This window comes from Brugia malayi (genome assembly GCF_000002995.4).
Source record: "Brugia malayi strain FR3 genome assembly, contig: Bm_v4_ChrX_scaffold_001, whole genome shotgun sequence".
Classification (NCBI taxonomy): Eukaryota; Metazoa; Nematoda; class Chromadorea; order Rhabditida; family Onchocercidae; genus Brugia; species Brugia malayi.
The window spans coordinates 14,355,796-14,380,099 of NW_025062479.1; the positions used below are offsets into that span (position 1 = coordinate 14,355,796).

At 21.9% G+C, this 24,304-nt stretch overlaps 2 protein-coding genes across 2 annotated transcripts; both read right to left on the reverse strand.

Moving 5' to 3' along the window:
- Positions 1 to 838: 838 nt before the first annotated feature.
- On the reverse strand, positions 839 to 5,160 carry Bma-flp-18 (Uncharacterized protein; the record flags this gene model as incomplete). Its single annotated transcript, XM_043074839.1, has 4 exons — positions 839 to 975; positions 1,457 to 1,585; positions 2,727 to 2,789; positions 5,040 to 5,160. The coding sequence occupies 4 exons, from the start codon at positions 5,158 to 5,160 to the stop codon at positions 839 to 841; spliced, it is 450 nt and encodes a 149-aa protein (XP_042930773.1).
- A 5,661-nt stretch (positions 5,161 to 10,821) lies between these two features.
- Bma-nlg-1 (Uncharacterized protein) lies at positions 10,822 to 22,134 on the reverse strand (the record flags this gene model as incomplete). Its single annotated transcript, XM_043074840.1, has 20 exons — positions 10,822 to 10,992; positions 11,643 to 11,942; positions 12,479 to 12,595; positions 13,228 to 13,382; positions 13,784 to 13,928; positions 14,077 to 14,186; positions 14,683 to 14,795; positions 15,166 to 15,245; positions 15,522 to 15,645; positions 15,872 to 15,999; positions 16,361 to 16,448; positions 16,613 to 16,776; positions 16,987 to 17,154; positions 17,619 to 17,765; positions 17,920 to 18,074; positions 18,219 to 18,377; positions 18,610 to 18,725; positions 19,053 to 19,165; positions 19,321 to 19,456; positions 22,064 to 22,134. The coding sequence occupies 20 exons, from the start codon at positions 22,132 to 22,134 to the stop codon at positions 10,822 to 10,824; spliced, it is 2,760 nt and encodes a 919-aa protein (XP_042930774.1).
- Between the last annotated feature and the right edge of the window lie 2,170 nt (positions 22,135 to 24,304).

Consider the following 24,304-nt stretch of genomic DNA (forward strand, 5'->3'; position numbering starts at 1 on the left):
TTTTGGAAAAAAGAAATATTTTTTCATATTTTTTTTTGAAGAAGAAACATTTATTCAAGTTCAGGTCTTATTGATTAAGTATATTATCCAGATATGATTTTAATCAAAGTAAAGCACCATTGATTGGATAAATTAGAACTCTACATTTGAGACAATCTTTTTTTCTTTTATAACTCTGATTAATAGATGAAAAAAAAAGGAAAAAAAAAAGAGAAATAAATTATTTGGCTTTTTCAAAAAATCTGTATATAATTTTAAAAACTGAACATCAGATAAATAGTTAGATTATTATATGTTTTATATCGTATGGTCAGATTTATTCACCTGTGAAATACACAATACACACTAATATTTTCAATTAATTTAATTTCACTTCAAGTTACCTTTTTTCATGCACTAATTTCTAAATTTTAATTCGTTTCCATAATTCTATGTAACTATTTTTTTTAAAAAAAGAACATATGTAAATTCTAATTTGTCACTTTTAAATTTTGAATTTTAATACGAGTAATAACTACTATAACTATTAAATGAGAAAAGATGATTTGCCTTTAAGCCAAATGATAATATCAAAACATTTATTGGATGATTGATTAAATATTTGTCATTTATCATATTATCTATTAGTTATTAATGCTACAATCAATATCATATCAGTATCAGTAATATACTTCACTTGAAATTAGTAGACAATTATTTTTAATAATTAAAACTTTATAAAAATAAATATCATTGAATTTTTTTTTTTAATCTTACATTTCTAATATCATTTACTAGCATCAGAATATATCATTTGATATATTTCTTTCTTTTTTTCTTCTTTCTTTTTTTGTTTGTCTTAATGAAGACCGAATCGTGATAAGCTTGGCGCTGATCGCTTTCCGAAACGTAATACGCCCGGTATATCATCATTACGTTTACCAAATCTTAGTACACCTGGAATATCTCCTTCCCTTTTACCGAATCTCAATACACCTGAAAATTGTACATAATAAAGTAATACTTAAAAAAGAAATTGCATTAACTTATTATTACTTTCAATATTGTATTATTATATTAATATCATCTTATTTATTATTGATATTGCTATCATATCATTATATCACTATTACCATTATTATATTAATATTATATACTATTGATATTGTATTATTATATTGCTATATTACTACTATACTATTAACACTACTTAACAATTACTACTATTATTACCATTACTAATATTATTAATACTAAATTATTATATTACTATTACTGCTATATTACTATTATTATTACCATTACTACTGTTACTACTAATAATTTATTACTATTATATTGCTGTCACTATTATGGCTATTATTGTTATTGCCACCATTACTATTGTTATTAATGTTATAACATTATTATATTAATATTATATCATTATTATATAATACTATATATTATCGATCGTACACCATACAATATAACTAACCAGGTACATCCTTTTTTTCATAATCATTTTCACCAAATGGCACTACATTTGGTACAAAGTTTTTGTATGGATAATTTGCACCATAATCACGTTTGCCAAAACGAAGTACACCTGGAATATCACCATAATCTGAAAATTAAAGGGACATATTTTTAGCATTCCTCTTTTTGAATAATAACCTGAAATTATTTTGAATCGCTTGATAATTTTACCTATCAGTTATCATTTTAAAAATATTTCTATCATCTTTTTTGGCTTAAAATAGTAAGTGATAATTTTCATTTCGAAGGTTGATTTATTATCTTTTTAGATCAAAATCAAAAACATTGAATCAATTAAATCACTCTCAAATTGTTTATTTTTCCTTTTTTTTTCGGAAATAAATAATTTTTGTAATTTCAAACTATCCACTCTGCTAGTGCTGTTTATTTTATTTATATTTCAAATTCTTTTTTTGAAATTTTTAATCCATTAAAGGTAATTGTGATTTCTACAATTGTTTACTTAAAACATCTTTTGTTAATTTATCAATTCATCACTTACCTAAATCTTTAATTTCTTATTTCTCTCTTTTCCTTTTTTTTTCTGCAATCATTTATAACTACAGTTAAATGAATTGCTTTAATTAAAAGTTTCTTTTGCATTTTCTTACTTATTACATTTTAATTAATGATTAAATCTTCAATCTTGACAGCTCTAAAATTTCAAAATTTTGAAATTTTAGAGCTAGTAGCAAAAATATGATGTGCTAATATAAAAAATAAATGAGAACGAATGCTTGCTAGCTAAAGAAATAAGCTTCATTGTTTAAATGTTTACTAGAAGAAAAAATTAAAATCTTATTATTCTGCATTTTATCAAAAAGTAAAAGGAAAACAAAAAATAAAAATACACATTTCATCAAAAAAAAAAAAAAAAACAATAAAAAAAGTGGAAGAGAAAAGTATCCAAAAAATTTCATTTGCATTTGCATATTTATCACATTTCAATTTATAATTAGATCGTTAATCTCAGTGGCTTTAAATTTTTTTTAATTTTGAATATTGATTTGATAGCAAAAGTATACTATGCTAACATTTCCATAATTGTCATTATTGTTGCTTTAAAAAAAAAAGAATTGGAAGAGAAAACTGTTCAAAATTAACATTCCATAATTGATACTTTAATGAAATCTTTGAAATGACACTTTTTTTGTTGTTGAAATAATTTAAAACAATTCAAAGAATGGATGGTATTCATATGGTTATGATGTAATTTAAAAAAATGAAACCTCTCTTAATTAATAATTCAGTAGCTGCTGGCTCGTATACATCATTTAGTGATCTGTAGAAATCTGTAAAAGGAAAGAAAAGTTATTGAATTGTGATAATTTTATTGGAAAAAAAATTTTTTTTTTCTTTTTTGTTTCATGCAATACCATCAGTTGTCATATTTTTTGTTCATTTTTACCTGCTTTTTTTTTATTTTTTTGTTTCAAAAAAATACTTTTTTTTGAGAAAAAATCTAACAAAAATCTATATTTTAAAATGAAATAATATTTCATTAATGCAAATAGTTGCTTCATACTTTTTACCGGTATTCTTTGCAATAATTAATTAGACAAATTAAATTAATTAATAAAGAAATCAATGTTTTGACCAGAAAAAAAAGAGAAATTCCTCAAAAATTTTCAGAATACTAAAATAAAGGATTGTTTTCCGGATTTTTTCATGCGAATCATGCTAAAATTTTTAATATTTCTCAAAGATTTGAAATAAATTTTTCCTTTATATTTATTTATAAATAATTCTGTGAAAAAAATTTTTTTCCTATCATCAATGACAGAAAAAAATGCTTCGATTAAATTTTGTTCCAAAATCTTAAATACTAAAAAAACAAATTGGAAAAAAAATTTTTTTAAAAAAAAAATTTAGAAAATTAATAACTGTGAAAAAAAATTTTTTCAAAATTTATTAACTATGCAGTTATATTGCAGATATGCCTATAAATAAAAGCAGAAAGTTTGAAAATCACTAAGCTTATTTTAAATTTAAATTAAAGGTTGAAAATGGTTTAACATAGTAAACTCGAAACAAAATTTGAAAATTAAGACTGATTCCATTTTAATTGGAATTAAAATTCCCTGTTTCCAGGGAAATATTCCATCTGTTCGATGAATTCAAAGCATCAAAGCTTATTAAGTTTCTGTTATATTGTTTAAATATTTTTAAATAGTACTGTAAAATAAAAATTTTGCAGTCCGTTTGCTTAAAAATTACAACTATTTCAGGCTTATTTGAATCTTTTTTAAATTACTCTTATCAATTTGGAAATGAAAGATTACCTAATTTCAAATTATTACTAATAAAATATAAATGATAATACATTATAACTATTAGTTAACTGGAAATGAAAAAAAAAATTAATTTCATTATGAATTAATTGAAATCATGCCAATATCAACAAATATGAAATAAATGTTGTCTATTCAGAGTGTTTAATCTGTATATTTTTCCTTTTGTCTTACTTTAATTTAAATAAACATTATGAACATTTGAATTGATTATACACTTAATACAAAATCTATTGCTAACATAGGATAATAAAAAAATTTTTTGAAGCTTAAATTTAGTATTCTGAATTAAATTTGAACATTACACTTAAATGATTACTTTGAAATTGTTTTTTTTTTTTTCTTACCCCTTCACAAATCTTGTTTCATTTATTTTTAATTTTATTTTAAATTCCTAGCTATTTCAGCTAATTCACCATAAAATTAAGTAGAAGAACTCAACCTTTTTTTTCAATGATTAATGATACACATATACAAGCAAGCAAGCAATTTACCTCTTATCTAATCATTTTTTTTAATGCTTTAAAAATAGGCTTACTCATTTGATACATTAGTTTTTAGAGGACAGAAAATTGAGAGTGTAAGATTAAAATGCCTCAAGAGATTTATGAAGTTGAGAAAATTGAATTTGTAGCACCAATTTATCGAGAATTTTCGAAATTGTCTCACCATTTGATATTTATACATTTTAATTGATTGTACTATTATTATTTCATTTCTAATTTTTGCATATATTTATAATGCGAAAGCAGAAATTACTTTTTATGATTTAATTTCAGTTAATTTTCTCCTTTATACACTATTTACATTTCATTAAAACTAAAATTTATGTATTTAATGATTGAATGAAAGCAAACATAGCTAACTAATTGCAAATTATAATTCAAAAATCTTTATAATCCACAAAAGCCGCAAAAAAAATAAAAACCTTACATTCATATATGTCTTCAGCTATAAAAACAAATTTTTAGCCACTTCTTTCTTACATATATTTTTAAAAAGGGTATTGTCCCAGGAAATATTTATAGGAAAAAGCGACAATGCTATATGAAATATTTTATCGAGCTCTTCTTCCTACTTAAATAATAATTTTTATTATTAATAATATGCTAATTCACCTAATTTCTTCTAAACTTTTGGCCTAAACATTTTATCCATCAAATTTTATATTTAGATTAATCGTTTAAAAAATAAAGATAGGTTACAGCATTTAAATATTAATTAGCATAAAATAAGAAATATATAACTTACTTGAATTATCCAAATGATCATATAAATTTGCTGCTGTTATTGTGGTTTTTGTTGTTGTCGTAATGGTTACAATGATAATTATAAGTTTTATCATTTGCAACAACCAACCTGTTGTTTCCATAGTTGCAATGAAAAATAAACAATTTGAAGTATATTGAGGCACCACTTTGTGTTAAGCCAGATTATTACTTGGCTGGAAAAAAAAGCCAAAAGAGAAATGAGGCCCAAGAATTGTTCTTCCTCAAATGACTATTTGTCTCTCTCGTAAATTCTATGATTTTTACCTTTCCCTTTTCTCAACTCTTTTATTCTACTTTTTCTCATTCCTTTTTTTATTTCCTTCATGTTTTTTTTTTTTTTTTTTAATTTGAGCAATAATATGAAAAGTCCCGCCTTCTTCTAAAGCTTGTCATTTTTATTGATATCAAGTTTGATTGTCAACAACGAATTCGTCGTCCTATTTCACTCATCTATCATGACATAAATTCAATAGATGAATTAAATTTGAATTCATTAGGGAAACATATTTAATAGTAATTCAAAAATGTTTATATATTATTTTTAAGATGAAACGTGTTTAAAAAAATTTTTTATAAATTTTTTTTCCTTTTTTTTTGCTTGACAAAATGTTTTCTCTCTTTTTGTTTCATATTAAAGTTAAAAATACAATGGTAAAGAGACAAAAATAAAACAAAAACAAATTTTATTTTATTTCATACCATTTCAAAAACCTACAAATTTGATATTTTTTTAATTTTAGAACAAAAAAAAATTTGTGAAAATTTTTTCTATAAATTATTTCATTTTTTCAAGCTAATAAATTTTGTCTGCAAATACTGGGATTTTTTTGATAAGATAAAAGGAGGAACTAGAAGAAAAAAGGCAGGTAAAAATACTATCATGTAAAAGTGAAAAATTATTGTAAATTTCGACATATTGCAAAAAAGAATTTTTAAAGCAATCACTTAATAAATTTAAAAAATTAATTTATTACAAAAAATAGTAAATTTAAAAATAAATTTAAAAAAAATTAATTTATTACAAAAAATAGTAAATTTAAAAATAAATTTAAAAAAAAAATTAATTTATTACAAAAATAGCAGTTTTTGAGTTAAAAAATCTCGTAAAATAGATTAAAAAAACTTGTAAAATAGATTAAGCGAAACTTATAAAATATAAAAAACTTTTCTTTCTTTTTTTTTAAAAAAGAAAGAAAACTCATATTCTGCAATACTTATTGCGCTTTTCTACTATAGAGACAGTTTTTTTTAATGTCATTTTATATTTGTGCCATATAATTTAATTATGAAGTGAAAAATTCTTTTTTTTTTTTTTTTGTCAGTGTTGATATCTGTTTTAATATCAATTTAAAAAGCTAAAATTTAATTCATCCTTTCATTTCAAAAAAATGGAAAAAAAAAGAATCATAAATAGATAGCAAAGCTAAAAGTTTCCTTTTACTTCTTTTTGGCTTTTATGGTGTTTGGCATGAAAAGATGATGAAGAATGATATGATAATAAATGAACTGATAAATGAATTTTTATTTAAAAATTCATAAACTTTTAGAAATTAAAAGAGACAACAAATCATGAATAATGTATATGAAATATATGTTATAAAAATTAATTTACTAGGAAATTTAATGAAATTTAAATTTGACAGATTTAATTAACAATATTAATTTCTGGTATTATATTCAGATAATTAATACTGATTTTGATACCAGTATTATTTGTCTAAATATAATCATTTTAAGAGGTTTCATTATCATAACAATAAGTAATCGGTAATTATTCAATCATTTATTAGAAGCTATAGTAATTAATGGTTCGATCTAGATGTCTTAGTTTTTTTTTTTTTTTCCTTTTTTAATGAACTTCTCATTTTTTTTTTAAAAAAATTATACTTACCAAATCATTTTAATCACTAAATTTTATTCATTCTAATGCTGTTTGTAGAGAATTACTAGCAAAACTAGTATGACGAAGTTGTTAAATAATTTTGAAATAAAAGTAAATCTAAACTTTAGTTAAACATAGCCTGAAACAACTGCTACCTCTTTACTTTATTGTGACTTAATCATTAAACAACCATCTGTTTATCTTGTTGTTTTGAATCATAATAAAATATCAATTGCTAACATATAATTCACGGTTCAGCAGTTCTTTTTTCTATCATACTAAAGTTACTCCTAAAACTATTCGCATCTTTTGATGATAGACTTAATTATCATTTAATGACTGAAAAATTCCTTATCTCATTGAAAATTTTTATCTCATTAATGATTTTTTTCAAAAAAAAAAGAAAAAAAGAAAAAAATTTTCTAAATTATTTTCCATTGAAAAATAAATAAAAAATGAATTATTTGGACAAAAATTTCATGTTTTTACAAAATTTAAAAAAAGTAAGGAAAAACGAGTGATGTAGAATGATTGATACATTCATTTAGAATTTTCTAGCGCTTTTAAAAAATTTTAAAATTCTCTCTTTCAATTTCAAAATATAATATATAGTCGGTGAAAATAATTGGTGTGCTGCTGTGACATTCATTATTTAACATTAAATTGTATCATAACTATGCTTAAAAAAAACTAGTCATCAATTTTTCTTCTTTTTTTTTAATAATAAAAACTTTATACTTTTATTCATATCTGCAAGAATTTATCGGACAAATAATCGAAAAGTAAAATAACTTTTACTTTCTTTTTTTTTGCTTTTCAATTTAATCATTTTGATATAGCGAAAAAAAGAAGAAAGGAGAGAGAGAAGGAAAGGAAGAGAAAAAGAAAGAAAGATATATGCTACTAATTTGTTTATTGTAATTTATCGTTAATTTTTTTTTCTTTTTTTTAAATGTGAATAATAATACACAGTAAAATTTGTGTTAAATTTTTATATTAACAAAAACCAAAAGACTTGGAAATTTTTAATTCATTTTTATTTAAAACAATAAAAGAAAAAATGTAAATAGGAAATAAATAATAAATGATTGATTTAATTTAATTTAAATTCAACGTAATATAATTGCTATTAAACAGTTGTTGGATTAATTTGATAAATTTGAGCTATGAAAATGAAAAAATAAAAAATAAAGTGAAAAAGAAAGGAGTGAGTGAAATAATATAGATAATTGAAAAAAAAGGAAAGAAATTACTTTCTAAGGTTAATTCAAAAACAATTTTGTTTTGTTTTTTTCTTTAAGAAAAGGGCAGATAATATTAATTGGATAAAAAAAAAGAACTAATACTTCATTAACAAATAATTTGATGAAAAATTACAAATATATGTTAATATGAAAAATAGTTCGGTGCTTCATTAAATCAAATATATGCTTTTTTTTTTTTGAGAAATTTAATATCTTCAATGAATATGAAAAACTATAATGTAAATTGAAACCAAAGTAAATTTCTGTTTTCTTCAATTTTCATTAAAAAAAATATCATAAATTCTCGAGCAGTTCTTATAAACAATTAAATATTGTTCAATTTATTTTTTTTTTTGTATAATAAATTTGAATATTACAAATACCTTTCAAAATAAAAAATTATTTATTTGTGTATTATAAAAACAGATTTTTTATTATATTATATTTATTTGATCATAATAGTTATATATTAACAATCAAAAAGATTAATCTTACAGGTACATATGCATGTATAATATATTATTAAAAGATTTCGAAAAAAAATTGGGCAGAAATTAAATTTCAGAAAAAATAAAGACTAAAAATATTCACCAATCGATTAATATCGTAATTTATACAAATTTTCAACTTCTTTTTTAAAATTATCATTGAAAAAAAAGTTTCCTTACATTTTTTTAATGTTTTTAAATGATAAAGAAGCTGATAGAAAAAACATAATTTAGTTATAATCAGCTAAGATGAAATACCCTTGTAACTTTTAATTAAAAGGTAAGCAAAAAACGAGTAATTCATTTTTCCTGCTCAGCATGTAGTCAGTTAATAGTATCAATCATCACTTTTTTAAGTTTCAAAAATTTTAAATTAATTAAAAATAAGCAAAAATGAATGACTTTCTGCTCGATTGCACATGTAATCATTTAACGATATCAATTATCATTTTTTTCATGTACGCAAAAGATTTACAGTTAAATAAACAGTAAAACTATAAAAAAATATGCTATTAATTTCAAATTAATTAAAAGCTAGCAAAAATAAGTAAATAGTTTAATTAATTTGATAGCTTTAAAATGAACAATTATTCATTGAAACCATTAAAAAAAAGGAAGCTAGAAAAAGAAGGAAACAAAAACAAAACAAAACGATAATTTGGTTTAGTTTTTTTCCAATAAAAATATTATCAATAAAATATGCAAAAAGAATACGCGAATATACGGTGAGTAATTGTCTTTGGGGCAATTCTCTCTCCTTCTCTCTCTCTCTCTCTCTTTCTCTCTATGATAATGTACCGAGATACTCCATTCAAATTCATTTGTTTGTCAAATTCCCATGAGTAATTTCAATTTTATGCATATAGCATTTGTATAATATCATAAAAAATTTTAAAGTCATGTTTTCTCTTTCCCTCTCTCTCTCTCTCTCCTTACTCATTAATTATTTCTGAAAAGCAAATTTTGAGAGATAAAAAGAAAAATATTTTGAATAAACCATTTGCTGTTTATAGCAATTTTTTTATTTCTTCCTTTTTTTTTATTCTGCAATTAAGACGATTAACCAAAAATATTATTTATAAAAAGATTTATCACATGATACCATTTTTGAAATATTTCAATTAAATCTGTTATCAGTTTCTTTGTTTTTATTTTAAAACTTTTATTTTTTGAAATAAACATCGAAAAGAGTTAGCTAACGATTATCAGTTCAATAATTAGTTTTCGTTTTTCTTTTTTTTTTCCTTCTTTTTGTTTGGTAGTGCTAACTTATTGTTAAATTCCCAAACATTTTATGTTAATTCATTCAATATGAATTTTGAATCTTAAATGGTAATGCATATTTTTATATTTAAAAACTTTTATAACTAATTTGTTGAAACGTAATTGCTCAAAATTTTGCACTACATGTATACGTGTTTTTTGTTTTGACATTTTCTTTTATTAAAAATAATTTGTAAAATATTACAATATTAAACACTTTATTAGCATTTGTTCAAAAAATAGCTAAACATAGATGAAAAATAAAGAGTAATAATAATTTTTTTTTTTTTGCACAAAAATTGAGCAGAGATAACAATTTACCAAAATATTTACAATTACTTAAAATGTTCAATTATTGAATTAAAAGATCATCATGCAGTGATAGCAATTCAAGTTAATATTTATCGAATATTTGTGCTAATTAATTAGCAAAATTTAGCAGTATTAATATGATTTGTTGATGGAGAAAAAAAATCAAAACAACAAACAACGATGATGAAAATATGCTCAAAATAATTATTATCACACAAAAATTATTCATATATTTGCAAAATATAATTGATTGAATAACAAAAGAGGAAATAAAGAAAATTTTGGTTAAAAATTTTTTTTTTGATGACATGAAAAAATAGTTCTGCTAATGAGTGGTTTAGATTTCCATAGCTATTAAATCAAGAAAAAAGGGAATTTTTTTCAATATTTTAAAATGAAATTTGAAACTTTGCCGGTAATATTAGATAAATAAAATTTTAACTTCTTTTTTTTTCACTTTTCTTTGGAAAAAAATGATAAAAAATAACAAAGAAAAAGAAAAAAATTTGCATTAAGAAATAAATTTGATTAAAAAAATGCGTTGACTGAATTGATATTAATGATAATGCATTATTATACTTGTATTTCTTCTAAGGTATGTCCACCTGTTGATAAGCCAGTTAATGAAGTAACTTTACCGCTTGCCTGAGCCATTGCCGCCCGACCATGTTTTGGACATGTTGGACTTATGCCAATTCGTAATGATCCTATTGATGTTTTATTTGTCGTTGATAATAATGGTTCCTAAAAAAAGAAAAAAAAGCGATGACAAATTTAAAATTGTATAATAAAAAAATTTTCAAAAACATTTTTTTTTAATTTAAAATATTAAAGGTAGAAAAAAATATTAAAAATTTTCAAATCACATGCTAGCATATTAAACAAATTAATTGCCCATTCATTATCCACTAATTAATTTAAAAAAAAAGTAAAAAAAAGTAATTCAAAGTAACAAATAATATACTCATGCACTTTTTATTCTTGTTTTATTAAGTGCAACAAACAATGTTAAAGACATATTTAGTATTTTTTTACCCTTTTTACATGTGATATCATATAAATTTCATTTGATGAAATATATTACTAAAAAAATTTGCAATTTTAAAAAATTTAAACAAAAATTTTTTTATTTTTTTTGTTAAATATGTGAATAAATAAAATAGCTTGAAGAAAAAAAAGAAAGAAAATAAAATTGTAACAATAATATACTGTAATATATAAGAAATTAATTGCAAGTTACATATAATAAAATATAATAAATATAATATAACGATTAAATATTTAGAAAACACCAAGTATAATAAATATATAAATTAAATGTAATAATAAAAAGATATATTAATTACTAGTAGTTTAATGAATTATTTATATAATGAATTATGCATATACTATACCTGTTCCTGAAAGTTACATTTACTTATTAATGTATCACTATATGTTGTATCATTGTAGTTTTGATAGGAATTTATACGATATGTTTCAAAATCATTCGTTTTAAATGACAGGGAATCCAATGGTGCAGTTATCGAATTCGTTATCGATGGACGTTGACTAAGTGATGATGATGAGAGCTGTTGTTGTTGCTGTTGTTGTTGTTGTTGCTGTGATGATGATGATGGTGGTGGTGCTGGTGGTGGTAGTTGTTGCTGTGATTGTGATTGTGATTGTGATGGTGTTGATATGTAATTTAATTGCTGCAAAATTTATAATAATTCAAATGATGATATTTAAAAAAAAAAAAGGGATTTTTCAGCTTAAAAATAAGCTAACATTTTACAATTATATTTTAATAGATTTTTGTTTTTGTTTTTTTTTTTTTTAATTTTATAGAAAAAAAACTAAAGAATTTTTATTTCATCTTTTAGCATAAAAATTAATTAGAAAGTTCGAGTTCAAAAAAAAAAAATAAATTTTTTTTTTTGGTTAATAAAAAAGGGAAAAAATTGAAATAAATGAAATTTATTTAATGATACTAAAATTGGTAAATTGAATGTTAAATGGTGGATTAACCAAATTGTTACGATAGATTAATTAATTAATTAATGCCATTTATATGCTAAATCTATCGAATTGTTGAATTATTATTTTTTCACTATCATGCAGCTACTCTCTCTCTTTTCTTATCATTAATTGATAATTAAAACTGGGCACGATAATTGTGATAGTATTGCTAATATTTTCAGATTTTTTTTGATAATTTTAAAAAATTTATATATTTTTGCAAGCAAACCTGTTGTCCAGTAACATTATTGATATAATTCATATCAGTTGCATTTAGCTGATAATTAGCCGAATAAGTTTGATATTGTAATTGTAATTTTTTCTTTGTTTCTTCTTTTTTATTACACTATAAAAATAATATCAACAAATATATAAACGTCTTTAAGAGGGTTTAAAAGAATTTTAAAGATTTAAGAAGTTAAGTGGTTTAGGAATTTCAAATGGTTCAAGTAGGTTTATGATAAATAATCCTCTGAAAAAGTTGAGAGTGAGTAATTATATTTCAAACATACTGTATTAAATTATTTAAAAGATATGAATTTTAGTCTATAAGACAAAAGTATGAATTAAAAGATAGTATTAAAAAAATTTTTTAAAAAATAAAGCACAATACAGGATTGATTGTATTTGTAACTGATTATGCTAAAAATAATTGTTTTACAATAATTTTAGTTATTAAAACTAAGCAATTTTGTCTCATAAATTATAAATAAAAATGGAAAAGAAGAAAAATATATAAATTTATTTTAATCTTATCATTCAAATGTCTCAAATTTGATTTTAAAAAAAAATATCTTTTTTTTTTTTCACTGTTTTTATCAATTCCAAATTGTTTTTATTATTTCTAAAAAAATAAAGGAGAAAGTAATGAAAAAGGATATATAAAAGCTAAATAATTATATCATAAATTAAAAACTTTAAATTATTAAAAATGATAGATTAATAGATTTGAAAGAGGAAAGAAAGAAAGAAACATACCTGCCTGTAAAGACCAAGGCCAATACATATATTAAGGAATAATAAGCCACAACCAACAGCAACTGTAACTGACAACATCGTACTATTCTGGGCTGCTTTTACAAATGGTATTAGAGTTGTTGGAATTGCATCAGGATTTATCTGTTGCGATGAAACTAAAATATCAAAATATATTTTCATTTTGTTGTTTATATCTATAAAGCAAAAGGGAAAATAATCGTTAAAAAATAGTGAAATATTTAATTTAATTCATTTGAATAATAATAAAGTAATTATTGCATGCTTATTTTAGTAATATATATTTTATAATTGATGTGATACATCTTATCATATTTATTCATTAAATAATTTTTTCAATCATTATTAGAATAATACCGCATATATCAAATATTAATCATATACATTTAATGCACAAATATAATTTTAAACATTATGTTTAAAATTTAACAATTTTTTACATTATTTAAAAATCCATTTTTCTTAAAAAAAGGAATTAATTTTTTTTTAATTTACATTTTTTAAAAAGAAATTTAAAATATTAAAAAAAAGAATGAACATGTAGTGAGCTTTTCGATAGATTTTGGAAGCGGTGTCGGTGGAAGAGGTGGCGGAGGAAATGGTTCATTAGCATAGCTTGCATATGGTCTTACGGTACCAAAAAATGATTCGCGTTTGAAATGATTTGAAAGGAAATGATGTTCCTGAAAATAAATAAATAAACTTGATTTTATTAAATTTTTATGCATAAATTTTAAAAATATTTCTAATACATTAAGCTTATAATAAGTTTTCTTAGTGTAATTTTTAATTTTATGATATAATCTTTTCAATAAATAACATGAAATATACCTCGGGTACAGGTACTCCTTCTTTTCCATTGGCATGTAATTGTGGTATTAAACCATTCCAGAAACCAACCTGAGCATTTCGATAATAATTTTTTACACGTGGTCTATCAGCTAAAAGAAATAATTGTTGAAAAATAAATAAATAGATAAATAACAAATATTGTGTATTTGATGTAAAGAAATATATTAGAATTTTCAAGTAACAATAGTCGATTGGACATTTGCTCACGTTAGATAAATAAATAACGTTGAATTAATTATTCGTTTTGGATAAGAAAATGATGTTGAATTGTTCATGTCGAATAAATAAATGATGTTGAATTAACAATAAGTGAATCATCTTAAATAAGTAAATAACGTTGAATAGTTTACGGCATATAAATTAAACAGTAAGATAAATAAATGACGGTTGATTATTCAAAGTTAGATAAATAAATGACATTGAATACTTTGAACATTTAACAACAACAGTAACAATAATAATAACTGAAACTAAAGTACTTAATGCAAATAATAGAAAATTAAATTTGAAAAAGTTTGTATGCCAAAAATTTTATCATAGTGATTTTAAAAGTATTAAATTATTTATTTCTAAAATTCGACAAACTTATTTCAAGGTATGGTTCACGATTTCGTTGTGTAAGTTGTGGCCATGCGACACTATGAAAACGTTCCGCAATCGGTGTCATAGCTTGTAATTGCACTGGCTTAGTTGGATCACTTTAAATGCAAATTATGATTATTCAATTAATCATTCACTTTATTATTGTTCTTTCATATTTTTTGCGTTGTTGTTGGACGGAAGTATTTAAATTAAATAAAATCTTTAAGACTTATTTTTTTTTTTTTTAACTAATAAAAGTTAATTACAAAAAAGGGAATAAAAATGAAATAGCAAAAAAAAAAGAATTATCCCTTAATATTTAGTCTAGAAAAAATATTATCTTGTTTTTTTTCGGAAATCATTTTGGTAGATTACTAAAAATTGTGAATTATTACAAATTTTGGATTAAGGTAGAAATTACTAATTTATTTTCTATTATTTTTCAAATTAATTTTTTCCGTTTTTTTAATGTTAAATAAAATGTACCCGGATTTAACAAAATTTGAAATATAATGCATCATAATACGTGAGATCATTTGGTCTTCAACTGTGAAGCCGGAATAAAGCTAAAACCAAATTTGAAAAATTAAATAATGAATAATTTTATAAATCATAAAGATTAAAAATTGTTTGCAAAAATCTTCATATGAGATTAAAATATGTTATAACGAATTTAGAAAGGAAAAGGGAGAAAAAAAATAAAACAAATTCGATAAAAATTAAGAAAGGATTTTTTGCATTTTTTTGTTTTCTTTTTCCAGTTTAAAATTTAGCCTAAAAAATTTTTCATACATTTTTCACTTAAATTTTTAAGCAAAAATTATAGCAAATTTAAAAATTACATCATCATCCTTATTAAGCGGATATCCAAAAATGTAAGGTATATGATCACCGGAAATTGAACCTCGAATACCACTTGCAATTGTTTCCTCTGTTCTACTCTTTGATTCATGAGCAAATAAAAACCTAAATAGAAAATAATTTTAAATTTCAAAATTATTATTAATTAATTTGTAACAAGTCATATTTTTAGCTATTTAATACTCATGCAGTTTACACTCATAACAAACCATTCTATAACAGTAATTTATCATTATATTTTAATTGAATTATTTAATAAGTTAAATTTGTGGCTTAATTAGTTGAAATAATAAATAATAAAATAACAAACAAAAAGGAATTTCATACTTACATAAAAGTATTTGATGCCTCCCTGTCATCATCAATGGAATGTAATCGAGCTGTTTCGATTAGTGGCGCAATAAACAAAACATCACTTAGCGCCTCAAGAACACCATTACGAATTGTTTTTGGATGATCCTTAAAATTTAACATTTCCAATACATTTTGCTCAATCGTAATAGCAATAATAATAAATATTTCAATTTATTACAAAAATATTTCATATTCCTGGATAAACGGAAAAAACGACATTGATAGTTCTGATTGATAGTCTACGTCAAATTAATTAAATTCTACTATAGTTTACAATTTACTGATAAGGTTGACAAATTTAAAAAAAAAAAATTTTTTTATTTCTAAAAAGCAAACAAACGAAAAGTTTTGTTCAAAAATAAATTCTCATATTCATCAAAAAAACAAAAAAAAAACAAAATCTTAAAATTTAAAAAATTAAAATAGAAAAAAAACAAAAAATTCAAATTGTTAAATTTTTTTTTACCTTTGGATTATCCCAATCTGTATATTCATTAATAAGTGCTGCTAAAATTTCTTTACGATGGAAATCATAAAGATTCCTTATAAGTGTTCTGAAAAAAAGGAAGAAATTTCTTTTTTAATAATTTTGCTCTTTCCTGCCTTTTTTTCAAATAATTTTTAATATATTCTCAAATAATTTTGCTTTTATCAGCTTTTTTTAAAATAATTTTTAATACATTTTATAAATTGAAGAAAATAAATATTTTAAACAAACCGAAAAATTTTATCACGTTTCTCCTTATCAATACCCAAACGTATATCATCATTTGGAAGTAGATAATGAGCTGGATTATTCGTCATCCCAACTAATAAATCAACATTGCGAAATAATGATCCATATTGTGTACCAAATAATGCTTCTGGTTTATTTGGTACAACCTAAAATTTTCACTTTTTTTATGGAAATAATCAAATTATTTAAACAATTCTCTTTTTTTAAAGTAATAACTTTTTCAACAATAATTTATTTATAAATAACCTATTAATCAGTTATTTATTAAGAGACCAGTAATTTGCTTAGAAATTAACCTATTAACCAGTAATTTATTTATAAATTACTTACTAATCAGTAACATATTTCTAAATAACCTGTCCGTCAATAATTGGAGCAAAACGAGACAGAAATGTTGGCGTGGAAATTTTCCGCGCTGCACGTGTAATATTTTGTGGTGAATGATCTTGCATGCAACGTACAATACTTTCGGCGCTTCTCTGATTATGTGTTAAACGTTTTTTCTTGTCCACTTTTTCGATGCACTACAGTTAAATAATTTGAATTTAATTGGTTTAAATAATGTATTATATGTATTACATTTATTATGTAAAAATTTAATTTATTTCCAAAATGAAATTGTTGATGGGATAAATTAAAACCAATGCTAATTATTTTTTAGTTTTAACAAATTAATTATAAATTTGTTAAATTCAAAAACCAATTCTTTACCTGTATTAATTTACAAAATGAATTAATTTACAAAATTCATTTTCATTTTGATTACATTAAATAAAACAAATCAACATTTGAAATAAAATTATCAAAATTTCCTTCAATTAATTTCATTAAAATCTTTCATCCAAATTATTTGGAATTAAATAATTTAAACAATTATAATGAATGAAATTTGCTTTAATTTACTTAAAGAAATTAAAAAATTTTTTTTTCACAACAATCTTGCTACTGTTCAATTAATTAAATTAAAAAATTATCATAATTTTGCTACCTTTAAATGTTCAGCAAGTTGAAGAAATATCGGCTGAGGATTTTTACTCATTGCCCATGGTGCAAGAGCAGAACCATCTAGCAGAATTGCCCTCCGAAACATTCGATTATTTGGCTGAGTTATTGGTGATGCCATTAATAAGGAAACCTAAAAATTCATGAAGTATTAGTTATAAAAAGTTTTTACAAAAAAAAACAAAAAAAGTAATATTTAAACGAGACATTTAAACGTTTACAAAATTTTTGTTATTTTTATTTCTTGTTTAAAAAAAAAAAGAAAGAATTATTAGTAATTGACTAACCAATGATGCACCAGAACCCCAGCCAAGAAGTGTGATTAAATTTGGATCACCACCAAAAGCTGGCAAAATATTTGTAAGCATCTTTAAAGCTGCTACCAAATCTGATAAACCTGAATTACCCGAACAACTGGATGATTCACATCGACCCAAAAATCCTAAATTTAAAATTAAATTATCTATTAATAAACAAAAACAAAAGAGTAAAACTGTTAACGATTATTTTTAGCAAATTCTGAAACAGTTTCAAATAGTAACATTTATTTTTATATTTAAAATATTTTATAAAATTAATTTTTCACCAAAAACACCAAGGCGATAATTTAGTGTGATAACGATAATTTGACCATATGATGCAAGTATGGTACCATTGTAGGGGTTACCACTATTCCAACCATATTCATCACCGTGTACTACCACAAGAACGGGCAGCTGTTTTCGGTTTGAATCGGTATGGAAAGCTAAATTTATTTATTTGTTTTTTGGTATCTTTTCTTAAATTAATAAAATTAATCCTAAATTTTTTTATATTGCAAGAAATATAATATTGTCATTTCAAAATGAAAATTGTAATTTTATTTTACATTTAATTAAACCAATAAAAATTTCAATCAATCAAAATAAAATTTTCTCTAATAGTATTAAATTTTGAAGTATTTTTTTAATATTTCAAAAATTTTAACAGCAACACACAAATTCTTTCAGGTACATATAAATTCATATGTAGGCAATCCTCAGACTGTGGTTTAAGTTTTGGCAATAATTTATGCATATGATCGTAATGTTGCGCTGATGTCATCTTGAGCGCTCTGAAAAAGAACAAAGATTTTTGCAAAATATTTGTAATTTATTTTTTGTAAACATAAAAAATTATTTAATGCGATAAAAATAAGCCACTAAAATATGTTTATTTTGTAATTGTGAACAAATGCATTTCTAGAATGCCAAATTTTTTCGATTTGAATTAAATAAAATTATGAATTTTAAATAATTTAAAAAAAAAAATAGTGAAATTCTATATAGATGTTAAGTTAGTGTATAAAAGTGTAAATGATAATCGATATATCTTAAATTGTCTATAAAGCAAAAGATGAAATTAAAAAAGAAAAGCAAAGACTAAAAAAAAAATTTCTCACTTTGTTTCTGCAAGCTCCGGAATACCGGATTGTATGCAAACAGAAGATAAACTGTACGCGTCTTTGGGCATATGAGTCCATTTTGCTGCTGATATAGCCATATTGAAACGATACTATTAAATGATTTAAATATTTAATTTATTTCAAGCACTTCAATTCGTTTTATTCAAAATAATTAGTAATTATGATGCAAAAGACACTGCATTTCTTCTTCTTCAAAAAGTAAGCATTTGCAAAGATTTAATTTTCAAAATTTAAATTAAGACACCTGTCCGGAAGGTGCAACACCATATGGTACTCCAAGATATTGTGCCACCGGTGGTAAATCACCTGCATTTGGACTTACCATTTCACCTCGTATGACACCAAATGTTGTAGTAACTGTTCGAATTCCAGAATGACATCTAGAAATAAAAGGCAAATTTGTATTAAGGCCTAACTTTTATTGAAATTTTAATTTCAATTATAATATATTCATCCAAATAAGTGTTTCTTTTTTCTTTTTTTCTTTAAACTAAAATTATTTATTTTTTCATTTTCTTTTTTCTATTATTTATATATTTTAACTAAATATTATCATTTTACAAGTTATCAGTAATAATGTTTACTATTGATACTTAATAAAAGATTGATTTAATTACATACTTTCAATTCATTATTGATATATGAGAATTATTAACGAGTATTTTAGTTAAGTATTATCATTTTATAAGCTTAAATCACACTGATAATCTTGTGCCAGATTTTCTTGATTATCATCAACAGCGATATTTGTTATCATTACTTGATGAATTTGAAGATTAAATAGATCTGTACTATTACTAATTAATAACTTATTGCATCTAAATAGGGCAAAGATTTAGAAAAGAAAAGAAGAAATAAAATTTCAATAAAAAAAAAAACGTTTTTTTTTTTTTTTTTTTTGCATATTTAAATGTCTCGAAAATTTTTTTTTAACTTCTAATTATTATCAGTGAAATAAAGTAACAAATAAAATTACTCGTTTATGTTCACCAACAGATCTTTCGATCTTTTTCGTTTTTATTTCCTTTTCTATTTTCTATTCCAAATTTTTTCATTTCAGATTTATTTCATTCTTCAAAACAATTATTTAATAATAATTTATTAAAAATACGCTAATAAGTTGTGAATTTTACTAATAATTAATTTATAAAAATAAGCTAATTTAGAGAATCTTCTATTTCTTTCATTCTAATTCAAATTTATTTCATTCTTTAAAACATATATTTGATAATAATTTATTAAAAATATTTGTGGAAAATCATTTAAATACCTTTTTTATACACTTTACTTCTTATTCTCTTAATTACTGTAATGAAATAATTTCTTTTATATAGTTTAAAGAAATTTAAAAAAAAATCATCTTAACGAATGCTTCGATGCTAATTGTTTGCTACAAATGTTAATTAATGATTTATATGTCTAATAAATTATGCAAATGTTATTTGGAAATGCAAATAAACAATCATATCCTTTTTTTTTAACTTTTTCTCTTTTTTCCATTTGCATTGACTTTTTCTTCACTAAAAAATTTATTGTTTCTTTAAATAATGCAAAAAAAATTTATCAAAGTAAAATTCTAAATTTAAACTACTAAAGCAAAAAGATAAAAATGAAGTTATATTTAACAATAAACAAAAAAAATATACAAACTAAAGCTAAAAAATATATAACTTTGTAAAAAAAAACAAAAAACAATTTAATAGAAATAACAAATAATAAGGAAATAAACCTAAAATTTATGTCAAAAATAGCAAATATTGAAAAGTGATATTGACATGCAAAGTTAAAGATATACTATTCATTAAAAATGTAAATCAATGCAAAGGATATAAAACTATTCCTTAAAAATAACTATAAAACCATTAATAGTCAAATTAAAAAAAAGTTCGGATGCCCAATTAAGAAAAATTAGTAATAAAAAACAAAAAACAAGCCAACACTACTAACTCAAAGTCTAAACAAAAGAAAAATCAATTCACAAATTCAATATTAAAAAGAAAATAGATTAAATACTCAAACAACTAAAACCAAGAAGTAAAAACTTGAAAAAATCAATACTCACAAATAAAGCTAAAAATTTGATGAAAAGAAATAAAAGATACATAGTTGTTGATGAAAATAGAATTAGATAAGAAATATTTGAAATAAGAAAAAAACAATGGTATAAAACAAATTCTGTACCAAATAAATTTTATGTTAAGTTTGATGAATGATTTATTTTAGTGGAAAAAAAAAGGTTGAAAACTATTTCTAATAATTTAGTTTATATTTTTTTGCAAAAAATTTTTCAACGATTGCATAGACAAAAAAAGAAATATTATTTAAAAATAAAATTTCACAAAAACTGAAGAAATAAAAATAGACAAATATTATTGTTGATTATAATTTACTATACTTTTGCAAAAATTTTTGTATCTAAGGTGAAAAAAAAAAAACTCAAAAGTAAACTCTAAATTCCAATTTACTCTAATCTTTGGGTAATTAATATTTGTTTTTAAGATATTTATTCTTTTCGCATTTAAGATAAATATTTTAATAATTTAAAAGAAAATATTAAAAAAAGAAAAAAATTTACTTTTAACATAATATAAAATTTAAGTTATTTTTTGGGATATAAATAAACATGGTGAAAGCTTTAAATTAATTAATAATTTGGTCTTTAACTAACTTAGAAAATAATTTCGCTTAAATAATTTTTACTTTTTTGCTTGTAACCTTCGGGTACAAAAAAAACTTTGTCACAGTAATGGAACTTAATCAATTTTTAGCTGATCTGTCACAATCGATCAATATCAAATGGTTCGATCATTGTTACAAGAAATAAGCAATGTTATTAATTAATGAGGTTGAACTTAACTTAATTTGATAAACTTATCAAATTATATCAGTCCTATTGAACGAATAATCAGTGATACTTATGAAATCATTATCGGCATAACTAAATATTTATATCTTACTAATTTTAGTAATAAAATGATGAAACATACCTGATATGCTTTGATTTTTGTAAAATTGCAATAATAAAGAGGTAAGCAGTTAATATATCCATGGAATGCATTTAGATGTTCTATGGATTAAATTAATCGAATAAGTGAATTGAATATGAAAGGTGAAATTTCCATTATCGTTTTTTTTCTTGTTACCTTAAAATTATTTATCGTTCAATAAAAACAATCAATAGTTATCAATCAATACTTATCAATCATTTTTGTGTTTATTACTATCATTACTATTTTATGTGATATTAAATAAGAAAAAAAAAAATCAAGAAATAAAACCATTGAAGTGATATTCTAATCATTAATTTTTTTTTATTCTAATATCATTTAAGCCAAAATTTTTACTCGCATTAAAATATATTAAAATTAAAGCCAAATTTTTCACTAATATTAAGATGCATCAAATTTTATTCCATTTATAAAAAATTTTTATGAAAAATATTATGTTAGATTTGGGTCATATAAAACGCAAATTTTTACGGTGACAAAAATTTGGAATTTAAATAATTTAAATTGTTGAAATGTGCATTATTATCATTAGCATTTTCATACCTAATCTAATGTTAATACAAAAAAGAAAGGAAAAATTACATTTCAAAATCATATTCATTTACATTACGAATATTTAAATTATCAATATTTCTTGTTAGCTGATACTTGGTAAGTAAATGTATTATATATCAGTATTTATAATCAATTTTACAAATTGATTATAAATACTGATGTACTAATGTTGAAATTAGGCCAAATTTTTCACTGACATTAAATTATATTGAAATTTAAGCCAAAATTTTCATCAATATCGTCTTTTTTTTAACTTTTTACAATTTAAATTAATCAAGAGATAATCAATGCTATTTAGATAAACAAAATGATTTATTCAAAACATATCAAAATATTTTAACTTAGTCATTTGCAAAACTAATATTCACCAACTTGTTGTAATTTTACGAGCATTTGTTATTGAAACTTTCTATTGCGATAGCATTTCAATAATAACAATAATAATTGCAATTAACTTGACCTGTAATATTATTACTAAAAATATTGCAAAGATAATGAATTGATATAATATAATTTACTTCAAAATGGTCCGTTTAGATATTTTATAAGCAGTCAATAAATTGTCATCTGGAATATTTGCGCCTTCTTTTACAAAACATGTGCATCAAAATGTGTCATTGTTTAACAAAAAAAAAAATCTCTAAAAAATGTCAGAAAGAGTTTTCGTTTCTTTTTTTTTTTGTTTCCTTTCTTTTTCTTTGCCTTTTTTTTTTTTTTTTTTTGTTACCTAATTTACTAGATTTCATGGATTTTACCCATTCGAAATTTCAGGTACCAATGATTGTTACCAATTAGAATTATTATAATAATATTTTTTAAAAAATCATTTTGCGCCATAAACTAAACATTTTATGGTTCACTTAATCATAGATCTGTTAAAGAAAAGAAAAAGTTAAGGAATTAATAACAAACAGTTAATAATTAATATATTTAAGTAATAAATCTTTTCAATCTTTACTCAAATTGTAAATATTTTTGTAAGTGCAAAAATACAAATACGTTAAAATTTTCAATAAATTTATCTTAATAAATAGAAAATCTAATAAAAACAGAAAATAATTTCAATAAGATTTAATAAATAAATTTTAGTTAATTAATAAAATTCAGCAAATAAATAAATTTACGTACGTTATTAATTTTAAAAGTATTTTTCCATACCAATTTAAACGTTATAATTATAAATGATAAAAAAATAGCAAAAAATAGTTTCTTGATACTTCTAAAATATGATTTCTTTTTTCATACACAACATTTATATTTTTAAAAAAAAGGAAAGAAAAAAATAAATTGCAATTAGTTAGCAATAGATGAACAAAATAAAAAAAAAAAAAAAAGGAATTTTTAGAAACATAATATATTAGTTTGACGTGTATTCATCAATTTGCATCTATCATTTATCTGTTAATTAATTTTCCATAAATAAATTAGTAAATTTTAATCTAATTTTATACATTTAGAATAATTTAATTAATATAATCAATATTTATAAACATACATTCATCATAGCTATCATATAAATGATAACATTTTCAAAATCAACATTTTATATATTTCTTAAAGAAATTGAAAGGAAAAAAAAATAGCAAAAAAAAAGGCGTAGTCTTAAAACAAATCTAAAAGGAATGCAAAAAAATCAATAAGTAGTTCAGTCTTTTCTTTTTTAAT